The following is a 20862-nucleotide window of genomic DNA, read 5'->3' on the forward strand; positions in this document are numbered from 1 at the left end:
TACGAAGATAATGTCTAAATACTCACGTAAGAAAACATGCTTGATAAAACGAAAATATTAAAACTATGCGCATGTTATAAAGTTAATAAAAAACTATCTAGGTACTAGTAGGTGACTAAATGAACACTTTCCCAAACGGAAACTTAAACAAAAATACTCATTATAGCTGCAAGATTATGTAAAAATACCTCAAATGCTGATAGGAAGAATTGATTTTGAAGCTACAATAACTGAACGTCGGGGACGTGACCGTGTATTCTTGGCATTAAGTTTCAGGTCTCCGGTAACTCGGCTTCGAAAATGTCTCTGTTAAAATTGTATTTTCCGTGCGAGCAAAGGAAATATGATGGAACATGTCACGTTCCAAGTCTTTATGTATTGCCGCTCCTTTCGTATGTATTAGGAAATATTGGGAATTTTATTCTGGCTGGGTCAGATTTGCTCTCTTTTTTATTTTACATCAAGAAAAAGGTAAGTAAAGCAGACTCAATCGGATTTTGAATACAAGCTCCCGTTGACTAAAAGTAGTATCACCTTTGCAAACCTCTACGTACGGCGTACCTAGTTGATAAAAATTAAATGCTTTTTAGTTATTATTGAAATTTTTTAAAGTGAAGATTTTTGTCAATGTTAATTTCAGTTTTGATTATCTGGTAGTGATCAGCCAGAATTAATAATGACGATTGAAGATTGAAGAATAACGATTGATATTTCCTTGTGCAAGGCAAATCATGAAGCGTAATTTCCTTGTTTTAACTCAATATCCTTGTTATTAGACGGTATATTCGAACCTTTTCCTCCTAAATAAATTCATACAGTAAAAGTACTGGTAAAATGAATTTTCCAAAACCGTTCTGCTTAAAGTGCTATCGAAATTGAGTTACTTTGGCCAAAGGTCACTTGGATAAAATTCACACTAGAAAATTGAGTTTTCGTTTGTACCTTAGTAAAGTTTAATATTTTGTAGCTCGCTCACCGTATATTCAATAAACGTATGCACATGTTTAATTAACGAAAGTAATTATAATTTCGTTTTCCTGCTAATGGGTTTTAAGATAGAATTGCATATCAAAATGAAGTTGATTTAATGTGAATTAAAGTGAAGTCCCATATACCCATAGTGGGGTAAGGGGCAGATGCATTATACATCTGTTACACTGATCGATTTTCTTTAGGGACAAGTAGGTGATCAGCCTTCTCTGTCTTACCAGACCAGGACATTTTTTTTTTTCGTCTCCACCGGGAATCGAACCCTCGGTGTTACGCTCACGCGTCAATCACTGTACCGAGGAGGCGGTCTAATGTGAATTACGTTAAAAATATTGTTTAACTATTATTTCTACAAAAATAGATAACAATATAGGTAGTGTAATAATTATTTTTGAAGGAAATCTTGACGATATTTTGTGCTGTAAAATGTACCTACTGATGTTCCGAATTTAGGTTGGAAGTAAATTTCATTGGTACCATACTTCATTCATTCTACATAAATTATGATATTGAACAGTTACATTAATAAATATAATTGAAAAGATAAATTATATAAAAAAAGACGTGTGGCACTCGGGGACTGCCGCGGTAAAGCTATTGCGTAGCATGCCTTCAAGCCACTCCTCCGCGCCCGTCGGAGTGGAGAGCGTGAGGTTTTTCGTTACGCAATTTCTGGATTCGGTCCCCGCGCTCAAGGCCCGCGATAGAAGCTATGCAATAGCGTAATAAAAACATATCTTGAATATACTATTGCTAGGTAATGATTCAAATAAGTATATTTTGTTTAAAATTGGCAAATTTACAAGTCTCATATTTTTTAAATTACTAGGTACATAAAAATAATTAGGTCTGTATCTAGCGTAGCACAATATGGACATTACATTGCTCTACTTTATCCAGTGACGGATTTTGCCAAGTAAAGCCTGTAAAAATTTTCTGTTGATAAGTATCAATTGGAAATTCTGAAATTCGAACAAATATAAATAGATGAAATCTTAGGATGCAATTTTATGATTGAACAGATGAAAGTTTCATAAAGGATTTGAAAATAGTATTTTATTTCAAACATTTTGAAAATATAATCTTTTCTTTGCAACAATTATCTAGGGTCAATGTACCACTAGCTGACCAAGCGCCAATGCATGACCGAAATTCAAATATACGCGCCAATTAAGAAAATACGGCAGCCCCAGATGATATTTTATTGTTTTTTCTATAAAGCAACATCATCTATAAAATAAAAACAAACCTTGCTGCCAATGGTCAGAAATATTGACATTTTTTCAACACGAAGATGTCATTAAGTAGGTGCCCCGTAAGTAATCACATTTTTTACTAAGAGTTTTTTATCGGGAGTTGATTGGGAAATCTTAATTTATCTTGAATGCAATCGATTACTCTTTATATGTCTTGTTATAGGCATAATGTTGAACCATTCTGTTATAGACTTTCGGCTTCATTTTTGGCATGAACAGTTTTTCATGATTTTTAGCGGCCTGGTTATCTTTTGGAGCAACAAAAACAATTTTTCGCCTATTGTTGACCAGTATGGTCAGCTCTTGGTTCTTTATATTTTGCTAAGAAAGACTTGCTTTGTTTTGTGCTTATACCTACCTAATTTAACAAACCATATAAGCCGTAGTTAAGTCATAGCTTTATGTTACATATTTCCAAAAGCTGACCACCGTAAGATTTTTATACCGAACTTAGTTGGTCAGGTTTCGGGGCCGAGAATATTATTAACCTTGAGTTGTCCACTTGATTTCCGTGACCAAGTGGTTTGATTTCATCAACCTATTTTTATTTATTAAATAATATATTTATTTATTAAACAAAACTAATGTTCGAAGAAGGACATTTTGTTCATTTTGAAAATGGTCAACTTTTAGAGCAATGATGGTCAGATATTGGTGATCAGTGGTCAAGTAATGGTGTTTTTAGCAGAAGTAACTTTCAGAGTAGTTTTCATAAAACCTTTATAGGTTATCAAATTGATATTAAGAACAATAGTTGCAGTGAGTATTCAATTATCTGTGTCCCAAAAATAACATTGAACGTAAAACAAATAACCCGTTTTTTATATGTAGCTAAAGATAAAACCGCTTAAATGGTCAACTATTGGTACATCAACCCTATATTAACGGCAAAGTTACCTAGCGAAAAATTTTGTAGGATTTTTCGTAGATAAGAAAACCGCCGGACGGAATAAATATTATGCTGTCCCTGGAACAATTTGAACCGCAAATTTGCCGCTAATGAAATCTTCCATTCCAAGCTCAAGTCCAACCTGCTGTAATTTCACCCTGCCATCTCTTATTTACCTAATTATCTCTGCAAAAACAACTCTCGAGATAGGCCTTGACACTAAAAGTGAATGCCCTAAAAAGTGCTTAAATCCAAAATGTGTCAAGAATACAAAGACCTTTAAAAACACTCACTCAAACGTAGTCCTACTTTTATTTTAATTTCTGTGTCGCGAATATTTTTCTTTATTAACACGGAATGTGGGGAGCTGGCAGAATAATAAAATGAAAACAAAAGGGAAAACTTTGGTTGAAATTCAACCGAGTCATCTCCGCAATGTAAGCAGATTTTACGTGAGCTATTTTAGATATAATAATAATGCTTGAATGAATTTGAATTCGGTGTTTATTTAACATTTTCCCTTTGCGTAATTGAAGGATATTTCAGCCTTATCAAGCCAAGAATGAAACTCAAACTACATACATAACTGTACATTGAATATTTTTTTATGATCTACAATCGACATCGAGGCCAAAAATATAGGTTTTAGAATTTTTATCTGTTTGTCTGTCTGGGCTTAACTTACTGCATGGATTTACTTCAAATTTTTTACAAAGATAGTCTAAGATCTGATAAAAGGACATAAGTTGTATACCGGATGTTTCTTTGACTACACACACAAAGTCCCTGGCGAAAAGCTAGTATATAATTCTGTGTAATACTCGTGTATTTACAAACACATATCACTGTTAAAATATATACGTAAATGTCCAATAATTAAATATCGTTTAAATAAATTAATTGGTACACATTAATTTCCCTAATTACCCATTATACAGTTGAATATCCCTTATAATAAATTGCGGGATAACTTTCAACCGCGACACATTCATGTTTTTTAATTCCTATTATAAATTAACCTAAAATTATACATTTTTGTTTTATTTAAAAGGTAGAGTAAAACATTTAGCGTGCAAATGCATTAACATTTAAAATAAAACGATAAAATATAGTTATAAAAATATAAGCATGGTAAAACCAAGTGATGTTCATACAACACAAAGCGCTAAATAAAAATTAAAATTCATATCAAAGGAGAGTAAAGGACAGACTCGACACAGCTCACAGCTGCAAGCTTTTGTCCTTTGAGAAATAGGCAAATATGTGTTCTGCTGTACCTACTGGCTTTAACTGAACTTTGATACGAAGTATTCTCTTTGTATTATTTGGTCTTTTGCTGTCCGTTATATGTACATGTATATAGGTGCAAAAATTGTTCTATTCGTCTTTATGTTGATAGTATTTTCCAAAAACGAATTTTGTGTCATGATTTTTATGAAAGAATTATTATAGTTTACAGTAAGAAATTCTACTTATATTATTTTTTATATTTACGTAGCAAGCAATTGTCACGTATTATCGTAATCACTACATAGTATAAAACAAAGTCGCTTTCCCTGTCCCTATGTCCCTATGTCCCTATGTCCCTTTGTACGCTTAAATCTTTGAAACTACGCAACGGATTTTGATGCGGTTTTTTTTAATAGATAGAGTGATTCAAGAGGAAGGTTTATATGTATAATAAGATCCATTAAGTAGTGGAGAAGTACTGTTATTTTTGAGGTTTCTAATGTGATGTCGTAAAAAATTACATTTATTCCGCTTACATTGCAAACGCAGGCTGATCCCTACAAGTTTTATCAAAATAATGTACTAAGTATTATACACATTGAAAAGGTCTACAGAAAAGTCCGCGATGGTATATGTCTATCTCTTATGGATAACCCACAATAACTTTTTTTTGTCATTTACTTTTTACGACAAATAATGGCTAATTTTCGAAGCGATTTTAACCAATACAGCATTAATCCTTAACCAATTAAATACCATGGATACATTGTTCATTTAATATAGATCTATATGGCCCTTTACACCGTATGATTTAAGTGAATATTTTCGAAGATATTACAGATTTAAAAATTGCGGGACGTAGCGTTTGCGGCCGCCCGGCTTTGTATTTTATACCCGTGCGATGCCGGAGCGGGCCGCTATATTTTTATACATAAACAATGTTCACAATTTTTCTGTAGTGTATTTAGTATCAGCATTGCACCCGTGCGAAGCCGGGGCGGGTCGCTAGTAATCTATATTATAAAGCTGAAGAGTTTTTTTTGTCTGTTTGAACGCGCTAATCTCGGGAACTACTGGTCCGATTTGAAAAATTCTTTCGGTGTTAGATAGCCCATTTATCGAGGAAGGTTATAGGCCAGTATCATCACGCTACGACCAAAAGGAGTGGAGCCACGTGCGTGAAACCGCGCGGAGCAGCTAATATTAATAAACCAAACGACCAATTGAAAAGGTCCGTTTATTTGATTAAGTAATTCAAACTCAAACTCAAACTCAAACTCAAATAGGTACAAACAATATTTTACCTTGATAAATGATTATACATATTTTAATGTATCAACTAGCTTACTTATTTCAAACAAATTTCAGTAATTGTAATGTACAAAAGAATTTCCAAACGTAAAATTCACACAAGATTCACCTTCCTATCTAGTTTCATAATAAAATCTATTCCGTTAAAAGTGCTGAAAAGCAAGGTCGTGTAAAATTGAGAGTGCTGAGCAAAACTCATTCGAAGCGGCGGTCAGAACCACTTCTTTTCAAGAGCGCGATGAATTTTTAATAATTCCGTATCAGTATGTCAAAATCACAAGATTACTTCAAACTTAGAGTGTCCAATTTATTTTATTGACTAGCTCTTCAATCGCGATTCACTCGCGTCCACTTGACTACAGCTGTTACCCTCAAATTTTCTTTCAGCTTCAAGTGTTTATTTTGCAACCAAAAAGCCCATGTACTTCACGAATCTATTTATGGATATAGTGAAAACGTTAAAATCAATTCGATTGTTTTTACATTTTAATACATAATAATTAATATTATATACCTACACATTGATTGTATATTGTTAATGTTATAAAATATACCTATACGGCCTTACTAATAAAAAGTTAAACTATGGATAAATTACTACCATTTTCTACCATAGCTCTTGCTCATAGCTCTATTTCTCTTGCTCACATGAAACGTCAATCATAAAAACAAGACAGGTTATTGCATTAACAGCTAATCCATTGCAAAGCAAATGGGTACCTAACACATTAGTAAGACCGATAGAGTACAGGCATAATTATAGTTATCGTGTTGTTTATTGTATTTATGAAAATCTATTAACAAAACAATACCTAATGTTATTTTTTATTTGAGTGTTATTCACAGTCGATTTATTACCGTAATGATGTAAGCTAAATCCTTATATTTGGTATATTTTTATCTAAGTTGTTATTATTATTGTAGAGTAATGATGATATGTAAAATAATTAATTATTATTGTATAAATATAGTTTTATAATATTTTTAATGATTAGTAATATTCGGTGAAAGCAAGTTTATAAATGCTATGTTTATCTAAGGCGCGGGTCAAACACAAGCGGCGCGGGCGCGGGCGTGCCATAAGCGCACCTCTTGAATCTGTTTTGCACCACGTCCTTCTTATTCATTTTGTATCAAAGAATTTTGGAAAGGCGTCGAGACGGCACGCCACGGTTGTTCCACGGTTGCGCCGCCTTTCCAAAATTATTTCATACAAAATGCCAATAGCGCACCCGATGCACGCCGGCAGTGCGCCCGATGCGCGCCCGATGCGCGCCGCGCCGCTTGTATATGTCCCGCGCCTAATCTATGAATCAACAACAAAACTTCGTACTAGGATTTTTTTGCTTTATAAAGTTGCAGACTCCTTAGTACTTATAAGGATAAATACCTTGATAAATACTTCTTCCATACGTCACTTGTGATTGTAACACTGACGAGTATAGGAAATATTTTTAATTACATATGACGCTTTTACATTATATTATATAAGTAATTAGTTACCCGCGTGCATTTGTTAACGTCGGCTGTGTCAAAATATTTTATTTATCTTGTGATAGTGCGATAAGTGTAAAATTATATGATAATATTTAGTATTGATTTAGTAATCCGTGTGTTGTCTTAGATAGTGGTTACATATTATATATTTTATGTGACAATTTATGGTGTAACATGGCCAAGTGGGATGTGGATGGGAAAGTGGTATTGGTGACGGGTGGGGCAGCTGGGATTGGTGCTAAATTGGTTAGAGGATTGTTGTCGAAAAATGCTAGGGTGAGTTACACTATACAGTGTTGATTAGCCACCAGTTTCGAAATGGGGAAAATGTTTTATGCCAAACATTTGCAAATGATAGAAGTTTACTAAGATTAAGATGAGTACCTACTCATCTTAATGTCAAATCTCATCTAAATTCATACATTAAATAGTCAAGGCCTTAAAAGGTGTTGTGGGTTTTCAGATTTTAATCTGAATGGATTCGAAATAAAGAAACTAGATTTCCATTGATATAATTAATAGAGTTTTTATCTATAACACGCAAAAATATACGAAATTATTCGATAAAATTATATTATATATAAATCAATAACTCGTGGAATGTATCCTAAATTATATTGTTTTACCACATAAAGGAATAAATAACTTAAATTAAAACAATATAAGAAAAGACAGGACTATTACTATTTATCACATAATATTATATTATGTTAATTTAATTAGGAACAGCATCGAATATTATAGCGTTTAAAATAAAATGAAAGTATTACATTATATTATTTTCATTGAAAACACATTAACTAGTAACAATAAAATTGATTAAAATCATAATTTATTATTATTTAGCTTTCGTTGAATTGCAATGACGATAAAGAGTAATAAAGGTTAATGTTTTCTTGGCGATAAATAACATATTTTGTTTTTGATAAGCAATTTGTAATGTCAAATAAGTTATTTAAGTACTCTTTCTTCTTTTCTTTTCTTACTCTACTCTTAATTCTTGTTCACTGTATGTACATTGAGTTGCTTGGAAGAAATCGCTAACGAGCGATAGAGCCGCTCTTTCTATTATTAGCTATTCAAATACGTAACAAACTTAATTTCTGTGTATATAGGTACAATAAAGAGTATTTCATTCATTCATTAAGTTAGGTATTTAAAGAATCAATTCTATGTTTAGCCTTGACTGAAAAGTGTAATAAAATAATAGCTACTAATAATTAATAGATTAATTGTTATCTAGGTAGATTTATTGATTCTAATACTATTAAATATTTGTTCGAATTTATTTAGTGAGACTTGTTATTGTTTTATGTTATCTTAAATAAATATGTCTCCATCAAGTTATAGTAGGTACATTGAAAAAAAGCAGATCGTGTTCATTTTTGAAGTGAAACTTCTGTAGGCGCGTTGAGAGTAAAATAATTAATAAAAGGTCGCCTCATGGCAATATTGTCACGTCATGGAGTAAGGTGACGAATTTGGTATCTTTGAATCTTGCTAAAGAAGTTTCACTTTTGCTCGGCACACACTCTCTTTTTTAATGCAAGATGAAAAACTTAAACATTAGTAACCACAATTGGCTTCTAGGATGATATAACTCAGTTACAGTTTCTAAACTGAAATCTCAAGAAAAATCCGCAAACTTTAAACTTTGGAACGTTACAGCATGTTGCGTTTCTCGACGTCGCAGCGAGAGAGGGGGCGGCCCTGGAAGGGGAACTCTTGAACAAGTTCGGTGCATTAAGAGTGAAGTTTATAAAATGCGACATGGCTGATGCTGGCCAAGTTGATAACGCATATAAACAAGTCTTGGACAAATACCGCAGGCTGGATGCGGTTGTGAACTGCGCGGCGGTACTTGGCGATACTGAGAGTTCATATAAGACAATGGTGGACGTTAATTTCGTGAGTATTGGCCAAGTTTAATTAAATTAAATCTTGGGTGAAGTTGGGGACACTGTAGTTTCTTAGTAGATACGCATGACGTCACATAAAACTTGTATGGGAGAAGATTCATTTGAACACGGATGACTTGAGAGTGTCTTAATAGAGTCATTGAAAATAAACGTTTTAAAGTATTTTGGTCAAAATCTTCAAGTGATTTTTTTATCAAAGATTATTTCTACCTTTCGATATTCAATAAAAAATATAATAGATATTAAAATGAGTGAATAGAGATTTCATTATTTCGATACAAATTTAATTTAGTTTACGAAACAATGTGTTCCTAGAAGAACTTATCAATTGACAAATAATTTGGAACAATTTCCAATAAACAAGAGCTTGGAAGAAGTATTTATATTCAGTAAATATAGAACTGTAGCTTAAATAGAAATACCTTTTCTGTATCTATATTAAGGTTCGTGCTTTATATTTGCTAAGCAATATTTTGTAAGCGTAAATATGTGTTTGCTAGATGAAAGAGAGATATCATCTTGGTGTCCTATATCCTTTGCTATCTACATTTGAATAGTAGTCAAAGTGTGAGTACGCAATAGCTGGGTTCAATTCCCGGTGAAGGGAAATAAAATACTATCTAAAACATTTAAAATTATCATGTGCTGAAAGAAAATCCCTCTAATACGAAATACATCTATCCCATATGCCAAAATACACAAAATACTCGTTTTATGACTCTCACAGAATCTCCGTAATTAATAACGCATTTTGACTTCCGAATCAACTAATAACAAAGGTGGTTTTGGATATGAATAAAAAATTGGCAACATGGATCCACATTCCGCCGTTTACGAACCTAAATGTAATTATAACATCTCAGCTTTTAATGCATTAACTTTTTCAGTGTGGAACCGTAACGAGTACATTAAAGGCCTTTGAAATAATGAGGGCGGATAGAGGAGGCGGCGGTGGAGTCGTGATAAACGTATCGTCGCTACACGCTTTCAGACCATGCTCGTATCTGTCTGTTTATGGTGCTACAAAGGCGGCTGTGCTGCAGTTTAGCAATTCTTTTGCGGTAAGTTTGGTAGTGACCTTGTAAAAAATCGATCTCTTTTACACAAGTATTCTCCATGAATGAGTGTGTAAGGAGCGAGTAGGATGTGTATGGATACAGACTCGACGTTTCCTTTCGTGAATTCGTGGCGAATTACCTCATACTTAATATTAGTTTTTTTTTGCAATAATTTTACTTCGCTCTCGTTACTCACTATCTACGCTTTTCATCTATTAACTTTTATTAATAACTAGGTATGTCCAAATTGGTCTGTTTATTGGTAGGTACTTTGGTTTTGTGTGTGGCAACTTTATAAAATTGTATAAACTCAAACTCAAACTCAAACATTTATATATTCAATTAGACTTCTTCGAGAAGCACTTTTGAAACGTCAATACATAATATAATAGATCTACTACTATCCTAGTCAACGTATCGGGATTGTACAATCGTGTTTTTGCACGTTTATAAAACCGTAATGATCACAAGATTGCACGTACAAAATAACCTGTAAAAGAAATGAATAGCGTTTGTGGCTTACATATCGAAAAAATACCTTTACAAAGTGGCAATCTTTCGTGGAAATCTCTATTGCAATACAACTCATTCATACCGTGATACGACCAGCACTTGAAATGGATTACAGAATGGCGTGAAATTTACGACGGATTTTGGTTTCTGATAAACCATAACATGAAAGACTGAAAAAAAGTGTTTTGTATTCATTTAAGCTTGAGGTTCGAGGAAATCGTTCTATATAAATATTTTACGGATTAGAGGGTGGAATAGCTCAGTGATAGCCTTTTTGGAATTGATTTAGTTTTATATATATAATCAAATCATAATAATTTCATAGTCTATATGAAACATTGATCTATCATAGCTAATTCCGTTTAATGCTTCGTTACAATAAATCAGCCTTGCAGTAGCGAAGTTAAAACTTACCAAGCATTTATTTAAAAAATAAAATTGTAGAAATTCAAGGAGTTAGCACTTGCAAACTTTAGTTAAAAGAACTTAAATTTTCAGGCAGAAGAGGCGTACTCGAAGACTAAAGTTCGCGTTATCACAGTCTGCCTCGGACTCACGGACACGGCACTGGTCCACAAACAAAACTTGGATAACTCCACGAAGGATTCCTTCGGACTAACTTCAGGCTCGGAGCCGCAAAGGTAATTTGTTATGAGTTGAATATACTCGCCTCCAGGGAAATGAAAAGTCGACGCTGCGAATTCTATTTGCGATTCAGATTTTTTATTCTGTGATCGTAAACAAGCGGATGTTTTTTCTAGAATTGTTGAAATGGAGTTATGACCATTTTATGCGCAAAGCAAAGTTTTGGTATGCTGACTGTATTGTAACTGTGATATTAAGGAATCCTACTAATATTATAAACGCGAAAGATTGTTTGAGTATGTATGTTTGTTACTCTTTCACGATAAATACCTATGTACCCATACCCATGCCAATTGTACACTAACTTCAACAATATCTTTCTTCATAATTTTTGTCTCACTTCTCTCTAGGTAGAATAAATAAATTGCTTTGAAATATCTTCGTCATGAATTGAATTGTAATTTAGTGAAATACAAAACGCCTACGCATTAACTTCCGTGTCAAATAACTTAAATATGATACTTTATAAATGAATGGTTTAACATTCAACAAAAGAGACTTATTTGAGCGAAATTCAAGAATAATTTTGACAAATGACGACACGCGTTAAAGTATCTGATGCATAAAACATGAGGCGGAAACGGGCAAATTTCAATTTGTTCGCATATTTATAGCGAGCGTAAATTTGAACTGACATAGTGACTAAATTGTTGTTGCTGGCTTGTAAATATAAAAATAACATAACAATAAAAATAAAATACTACAAACCTATAGAAAACAATGCTAATAGAAGAATAGTTGTTGCTACGGCAATTCGTTTAAAATATTTTTTTTATTTTGTAAAATTAACGGATCCATCAAAACTTTTTACAAAATATGTATTGTACTTACATTTTTTTTAATTAAATACTTAAATCATATCATAAAACCAATTAGATCAATAAAATTCATCTGATATTTCTCAGATTATTAAATTATATTTCTCTCTTTACATAGACCAAAAAAGTTCCTTCCGGAAAGTTCTTATACCGGATTTGTACCTAATGAATTTCTATACAGATTCATAACCGTATCAAAAAGGGTCCAGAATCGATCTACAGATAAAACGTTTATTTATTTCAGAGTGGAGTCAGCAGTAACCGGTATAATTGAGGTAATTCACTGCGGGGAAAACGGCACTACGTGGATAATCGCTAACGATAAACCCGCTTTAGACGTAACCAAGTCCGTGAAGCAGAGCCTTGAAATCCTTTCGAATGTGGCTGAGGGGCTTTAGATTTATGTATTGCTTTTAATGAATCTGATTTTGTTAATATTGGAGTTTTATTTTACCTGTGCATATATAATTTATATTATGTAGTAAGTCTAACTTTGGTGGTTATTGTTTCTTGATTGAGAATATAATTTTCAGAAGGATGAGGAATTTGTCATAATATTATTGTTTTAATTTACCTATGAATATGGCTTTGATTTTATAATATTATGTATAAATAAGTCAAAACTGTACTGTAAACTACTTAATTGTTTCATGATTGAAAATATAATTTTCAGAAGGATGATGAAAACTTTATTTGCATGCTAGCTGCTACTAGCAAATTATGCTGATTAGTTGATCATGATATCATAATTATTAAAACAGCCTGTAAAAAAATTCTTGTGGCGAAATAAATTTATTTCATTTTATTTCAATGACTTTTAAAAATAAAACATATTATGTGTTTTTAATGTCTCCTTTGATTGTCGAAAATTTTATAAGTATTAATCATTTATTATGAAATTATCAAGCAATAGAATATATAATATGTAGAGCGTATATATAACACATGTTATTAATATTATGGCCATTTTATTCACCAAGGCATAAAAGCATAAAAATTTAAAAGAGGATTTACGGCGTATCATGAACATAAACTTTATGTTTTATAGGGGTGTTTTTTACAGTACATGGAAACTCAGCTTAAATAAAAATATTTGTGAGTATATCATTTAGGAATAAATCGTGGATCGCAATTTATTTATGTATTAAAACTTTAAAAAGCAAAATCCAAAGACTTTCAGAAAATAGATCAATGTGTATGAAAACATAATATTATATTATATTTGATGAAAAATTATGTGTAATCGTAGATGGTAATTAGACACGAATACCTATAGTCAATACTTTTATTGTTCATCTATCTCGTTATATTTCTATATTTATATCAATACTTGATCAAAATAGAATAATGTAAAGCGATGATTAAAATCTTCAAATCGATGTGAAACTCATTAGGATGACATAAATAAAATGCCTACGTCAAAGCTACATTCCCTTAAAATAATATTTCTTGAGCGATTTACCTAAAAAACCTGTGAAATGCAAAGAAAAGACGCCATTAGTATAGCATTAATGATAATACTGGCTCGCAATCGAGTGTTATTTTTAAGAGTTATTCAGAAAAGCTGAATTTCGCAGATATTTTTTTTCATTAGATTGCTGTAAGTGTGAGGATTAGCAATAAATCTTAACGAAACAAACGAGCAAGCTACGCGTGATCCTTAAAAGGGTACTTCAGGCTTATAAATGGGCATAAAAAGTAAACCCATATGAGGTAAAGTACTGAATTTATTTAACAATTAAAAAAAAACTTAAAACCTTATTTATTTCGGGAATAAATTGTTGCTTAGATTTTTAATTGTTTATCACAAACTTGTATATCACCCAAACACATAAATAAAAGCTAGAAAACGTCTACGTAAAAATCTAAAGAAAAATTCCATAAAAAGCCTACTTTCCAACAAGCACTTGATCTAAGCAATTGAAAATGTAACTGGTCAATTTTTCCACAAGGCAACATTATTTATTTCTCCAGTGTATAATAAGTCGTATCAGTCTATACCGTTTTTTCAGTTATTTGCCTCAGCGCTATTGACGCCTGATGTACATTTTCTCTAGGCGGGTCGCCACAAAGCGAGCAGCCTCGCGAAGCAATTATTTAGTGAATAGTGAAATTTTACATGAGCTTTGCATTTAATAGAGGACGACTGGGCACACGGGCGGCGACGATGTGAACAGTGAGGAATGAATAAGCAAATTTGTATGGATTAAAAAAAAAACTTTTAAGAATGCCTTTAAAAAAAATTAAAACTAAGCTGACCGAGCTGCTTCGCGCGGCAATTCGTTCGCGAGGCTGCTCGCTGTGTATACCGCCTATCGATATTGGATATTATGAAGGATAGGCGCCATCAATATACCGACATTCCAATTCGCTTTACAACCTCGTGAAATACGCTGTGAATTTTGATTGTAACTCCGTAAACACTCGTTATGGCGATTGTTCGAATAATCTAATATCAATGAACGATCCTTTTTGTAGGTTATAACGTGAAATGATGGTATTAGGTATACTGTTACTTAGATTTTTATTCATTGGAAAATTGTGTGGGATTTTATCGATTACAGCCGTATTTTCAACCGACTTTAAAAAGAAGATGTTCTGAATTACACTTTTTGGGTTGGTTATTCCAGAGATTTCGAAGCGATTTAGTTATTGTGCTAAAAATAATTATACTATGACTATATTTAATTCGAAATAACTTAAAAATAAAATAAAACTGCTAAGCTTTGTATAGAAGTTTCTGTTCTCTAAAAGCAAGAACATTAAGAAATAGCACAATGCTTTAATATAAAGTCCCTCCTTGACCCTTCTTATCTTGCAATATCTAATCTACAATCTATTAACAGGTCTGCAGGTATCAAGTTAGGAATCCGTATTTGCATATCCGTATTTAATTTCTTTTCTTATGAATTGTAGCAACGTAGAAATAAAAAGCGACTGTGTTCGATTTTTCTATTTTTTAAATAATTTTACTGCTACAGGTAATAAAAGCGACAATTTGAACGAAACACGAAAGATTCATTTATCTTATTAATTAATATGTTTTACTTTATTTCGTGGAAAAACTGCTGGAATGACAACTGGGTGTTTTCACATTCCCAACATCCTACGGATGAAATTTTATAGGAGCTACTTTTCATAAAGACGTATCGCATTGCATACTTTCTATTTTTCGAGTAATTTTTAATTTAAATCGTAACAATAAAATCAAATTCTCAATGTTATTTTAGTATAGAATATGTGCGATACAAAATCATATATTTTCATAGTAATACAACCATGAAACCGTACCCAAAGCACGTATTCCTAAAGAACTAAGTCAACCGCTTCATATGAACTAATATTTATTTTCACATATCAAACGCGGGACGAAAACAAAAATGTTTACGCAAAACTATTCCATATTTACTTACGTGAGTGAATTCACTTTGATCACGAAGTTTATTGCTCTACGTTCATAGCAATTTCTTTTTTCCGGCTCAATCCAATGTTTTATGGTTTCTGTCTTAGTACCGACCTAATTGATTACTTGGTCAAGGAAAATTCTTTGTAAGTCATACGCATACATTGCATGTGGTACGGAATATGTACGTAATATTTTAGATTTTTTATACCACTTATTCGTCTACGGGACTAACCATCCTTATATCGATTCATTTTCCTGAACCAAGTACTATTTATTATATATTATGTGGTAATACTACTAATATGTTTCTGATAACTATTTATTTTAACAGCGAATGACTTAGATTTGGTTTATTCCTCTTATAATTTCACAATTCAATTGTATAAATGAATATGTATTAAGCTACATACAAGCGGTTGAAACGTGCCTGAAACAGTCGTCAAACACCTTTAACTCGGTTTGGCAGAACGTGTGCTAATGGATCTTCACTTTGCACTTTACGCGAACTAAGAGCTCCTTTACAGATCAAATATCTCTGATATAAAATACGTATCGATTCTACGAGTGAATTTGATGTAATTTTCGGCTCGAACGCCTGCGTTAATGGACTAGGGGTTGGACCGACTGCAATTCACGAGGTCTATTTTGTTCGAGTGAAATACAGCTACGTAGGATCTATTTAGCTTTTCACATGCTTTCGGATCGGATATTGGTCAGCAAAATTTCAGGTGTTGCTATAAATGCTTATTTTTGGTGCGGCCCATTTCTGAAGCATAACCTTTTATGTATTTTGATATAATTGTGAGACTTGATAAAACGTTGAATTTATGAAAAACACCAATTCTCAAAAAGTGTAAAGAATAGGAATTCTATTGTGGCAAAAGTTAAAAAGATTTGCGCCAAGATTTTATGTGAGCAGTTTTGAATATATTTGCAACTTCAAAACTATCTAACCACAAACTTTCATTTAAGAGTTAGGTAAGTTACGAGTTTAAACTACATAAACATATAACTAGGTAATATTTTCTAGCAGTTCTATGTATTGATGCAAAAATATATGTATCGTATGCCATATTCGACGTAAGTATATGAATATTATATACCTTGCAATTAGTTTAGCTCATTTGTAATAATTGACTATTATATCCCAATGATGACATTAACGATGTTGATGCTGCATTAAATGGGTATTACGTAATTAGATTATATTAATATCTATACTCGAGTTATAATAATATAATAATTTCATTGGTTAACTAGCCATTCTGAAGTTTTATACCGTACCAATAAACTAAACTTTTTAACTTACTAAACCCTCTCTTACTATAAGCACAGATAAAATAATACTAAACTATTAGTATAATTGAATAAACATCTTCCAATAAAAATATCAAGCCATTAAAATGTTACTGTAAACTGCTAAAGTTTCCGGGTGTCTGATTATACATTCAATTTCTGCTAACTCCTTTGGATAATTACTATTCCGTCAATGTTTGTAAAAGTTCAATACGAGCTTAAAGATAACCCAATTAAATAGATAGCTATCTATACCTATATAAGGACCAAATACTGTAATGTGTCAACAATTAATTATTTCAGGATTATAAATAACAGTTCAATACTAAACAAAAGATAACCAAACTCAATAGAAAGGCACCTACACCTTAATACTGGAATGTGACTTCCACTATCAATTTCAGGATTATTATTAATGTGTTCAATTGTATTTGACGTTCAGTATTCGGTCAAAGCTAAGTTCAACGCCAATTGAATAAGTGGGCGCTAGATTTGCTAAGTGAAGCATGGACAGACATGATATGGGCGGATAATCGTGATTACAAAACGAGGCAATGATTTGCAAATGACGTGTGCGATAGTTAATGGAAGCTAGTGTTATATCCGTGAATTATGCGTATAAGGGCCGATTTTTCAATGCTTGGATAAAACTTATCCGTCCAATAAAGTATTACACGATAATATTAAAATGTCACGTAAACTGTCAAATACGGGCAATTAGAATACGTTTTTAAAATGGTAGTTTTATACATTATTCGACGAATAAGTTTTGCATTGAAAAATCGGCCCTTAGAATAATAAGGTTCATAGATAACTAAATAAATGTTTTTGGACAACGCTTTCGAGTCTAACGACCCCATATTTTGTCCGTACATTTTAAAATAAGTTCTATAAATAACGTTTTACATAGACCCTTCATAATACCGCGCTGCGTAGCGACTTTCCAAACTATACAAGGCCAGTACGCAACGGTGTGAAACTAATCACGTATAATTTGTAAATAACTTTTTTACAAAGTTCTTCCAATCTATACAACAGCAGTACGCAAATACTCGCGTATACTTTGTAGTGAAGTAAGTAAGAATAGCGCTCCAAAATATACAGCGCCAGTACGCATGCGGACTAATCGTGTATGTTTCGGAGTAAGCGCGGCGTCTTTCCATTGCTCGTTGCTGTTTTGAAATCTATTATTAAAATGCATGTGTATTGTGTATGTAATGTTGCGTACTGATCGTATATTGTATCGAGGATGCTTGTGTCTTCGTTCCCGACTATGCTGCACGACTTACAATTGACAATAGTGCTAAAATGTAAGAATCTAATAAGTCCAGAAGAAGACGGTTACGAGGCGACGGAGCCCCGCTTCGCGGGGCTCCTATTTTTGTGTAATTAAAAAAAAACACGAACCTAACCTAACCCATAGGTAACCCTTATCTGTTACCTATTTATTTTTCTAAGCTTACCTAATAATATTTTTATTACATATTTTACTGCATCAATCAAGAAGAATAAAAGTAGATAGATATAGCTGTACAAGTCTTGGATTGCCTATATACATGTATTTATTATTTCGCTCAAGCGTAAGTGGTGTAGTAGGTATATTTTGCGTACTGATCGTGTATAGTTTGGAACGAAGAAGCAAGCATCCGAGTTACAAAGTATACACGATCAGTACGCAAAATTCGTGTATATATTGTAATAACAAACTTAAAAACAGCATTACAAAGTATACACGAGCAGTTTCCTATGGTTGCGTTCTGGCTATGTATAGTTTGTAAATACGCCGCTGCGTATCCATGGGATTATACTCAACCAAAGCGCCACCTAGCGGAACTTTAGTACAAAAAAGTCCACGTTCATAACTAAAATCACGATGCACGTTCCCCGCTGCATTATTAATTAGTACTTTCCGCTTAACCGCGCCTGTATTCAGGATGTTCAAACAGTCGCTGGGAACTGTTGGTTAACGCGAAATTAAATATTCAACGGACAATATTGCGTCTCCGTAAAGGACTGGCCTCTTGTCTTGTGTGAGCGAATCGGGCATTTTTGATTAAAACCAGATATTGCTTCGGATTAAATTCTTTAGCTTACAGTGGGATATTGTGAATTGTTCTATTCTAGGAATAACGAATAAGAGAAAAGCATTTGAATATTGAGATGTTTTTGCGGTTTGAGACGCTTATTTCTCAAAACTATTACAATTAGAATCAGTTACACAGAAATAAGATTAGTATAATTATTTTAACAAGCTTAGCGTCATGCTTACGGCGAGGAATTAAACAATTAGGTATTAATTACTATTACAATTACATTAGATTTTATATTCATGTTATTTAATTTCTTACTTTTACAAAAGATTTATGGCTTTTTACTTTATTACATTACTGAGTTAAAGTATGCTAACTTATCACCAAATGTCACCAAACAAAGTGTCACCACATCAAACAACATTAATCATATTAAGTTTCTAATTAATAAAAACAATGGGTCATTTTTTTCAGTCAAAATAAATAAAAAAAATTTAGAAACGGACTCGATTTTCAATAGAGATCTATATTCTATATGTTATTTAGTTCACTTTCAAGAGAAATTGCTCGAAACTCGACTCAAAGGGTACCGCTGAACTCGTACAAAAATGATACAAAGCCAGCAACTTTATATTTCTGTTCAAAGAGGCATCGATTCGGGTTAAGCCCTTAGCATAAATCAGAAGACTTTCCAATCGAAACACCGCAGCGAATGCATTTGCGTGCCAACTACGGCGGTTTGGCGAGTCAAAGACAATATATCACGATTTTTAATCTGTTATTCTAAAATTGAATGGAACATTTTTATGATTGTAATTAATTTTTACTCTGTGCGCAGCTTCTCAATTTGTATGTAACACGCTTTTTATAAGCTTCACCTGTGTGTTTGTATATAACCGACTCTTTCCGACTGGATTATGACCCACTTTAAACAGAAAGATTTTATTAAAACTTTGTACACTTATTAAAATTCGAGAACAATACAATAATTTAATGAATGTAATAATTAATTAAAATGTGTATTTTATTTAGTTTCTTTTCAACTATTTATTATTAATTAGTTATCTCTAAAGTCTCGTCTTGTTTTGGTAACCGAAACTATGTGATTTTTTAGGAACTTAAATTATTTGTGAAACATGAAATTATAAGTAAAAAAATTTACACAATTCGCTCCTATATTTCCATCTAAATATCACGACATTAACATCAAAATCCTGCGTCACGAATATACCCTCATTTAAGGCTAATAAACAATATGTTCGCATTAGAACGTGAAACAGGTCAGGCGTCCGCGGACCGGTGACCGGAAATGATTTTTGTCTTCATGCACCAATGCGACGCCATTTTGAAATCACTCCGGATTAATATGTTACATGTGTTTAATTTGGAAAGTGGAGTAAAATATTATATTTCCTTACCTGAAAAAATATGTCTGAATTAATATCTATGAAATATTGTTGGAAATTATTTGTTTCGATATTTAAAGGATTTTTCTGAGTGAATTATAAGAAGTATTCGTATAATTCTTGTATAAAAAAATGAATAAGTAATACATTATTTTTCAATAATTTCATGCCAGTTTTATCCAGTGTATGTTACACATCTTTGAAACTCTTTCTATAAATGCAACATATAAATCTTCCAGTTTTGTTTCAATTGAAACAAAAACGGGAAATGTCTTGAATGATTTAATGACTTGAATAACTTAACCGATATACCTATATATTATAATTTTAATTTTTTTTTATTGGTTATAAAGTTTCTTAATATTGCAGAACTAGAAACAAGCTTATACAGTTTAGAATCTCTTAGACTGCACGCTTCAATAATCTTGATTGCAGTCACAAATACCCCAATAGTAGAATAGGTCAAACCACAATTCGCTTTCAAAGCAACCCTTATTAACTCCAGAAGCCTGAGATTTAATATTTCGATATTAAACCTTTAACAAAAGCCAATTATTATTGATTCAAGAAAATATTGAGGTGTAGAGATCTTTACAAT

At 32.4% G+C, this 20862-nt stretch overlaps 2 protein-coding genes across 2 annotated transcripts in view; one reads left to right on the forward strand and one right to left on the reverse strand.

Annotated features, from left to right (window-relative positions):
• The window catches only part of LOC149905707 (uncharacterized), an 88144-nt gene that overhangs the window by 14623 nt on the left and 52659 nt on the right, over positions 1-20862 (reverse strand). The window lies entirely within an intron of this gene.
• Positions 7189-12561, forward strand: LOC149905708 (15-hydroxyprostaglandin dehydrogenase [NAD(+)]-like). The gene is made up of 5 exons (XM_090105147.1): positions 7189-7449; positions 8842-9081; positions 9980-10153; positions 11162-11304; positions 12371-12561. The coding sequence occupies exons 1-5, from the start codon at positions 7348-7350 to the stop codon at positions 12522-12524; spliced, it is 813 nt and encodes a 270-aa protein (XP_089961273.1). The 5' UTR covers positions 7189-7347; the 3' UTR covers positions 12525-12561.

This window comes from Colias eurytheme, chromosome 9 (genome assembly GCF_061535395.1).
Source record: "Colias eurytheme isolate Ceu_HAF_F1 chromosome 9, ilColEury1 Martin Lab GWU primary, whole genome shotgun sequence".
Lineage (NCBI taxonomy): Eukaryota > Metazoa > Arthropoda > Insecta > Lepidoptera > Pieridae > Colias > Colias eurytheme.

What these genes read in the sequence shown, in the direction of transcription:
- LOC149905708 (XM_090105147.1), top strand. Translation starts at nt 7,348, where the DNA reads ATGGCCAAGTGGGATGTGGATGGGAAAGTGGTATTGGTGACGGGTGGG. An exon ending in TGTTGTCGAAAAATGCTAGG is followed by an intron (nt 7,450 to 8,841) that starts GTGAGTTACACT and finishes GGAACGTTACAG; the next exon opens with CATGTTGCGTTTCTCGACGT. An exon ending in CAATGGTGGACGTTAATTTC is followed by an intron (nt 9,082 to 9,979) that starts GTGAGTATTGGC and finishes TAACTTTTTCAG; the next exon opens with TGTGGAACCGTAACGAGTAC.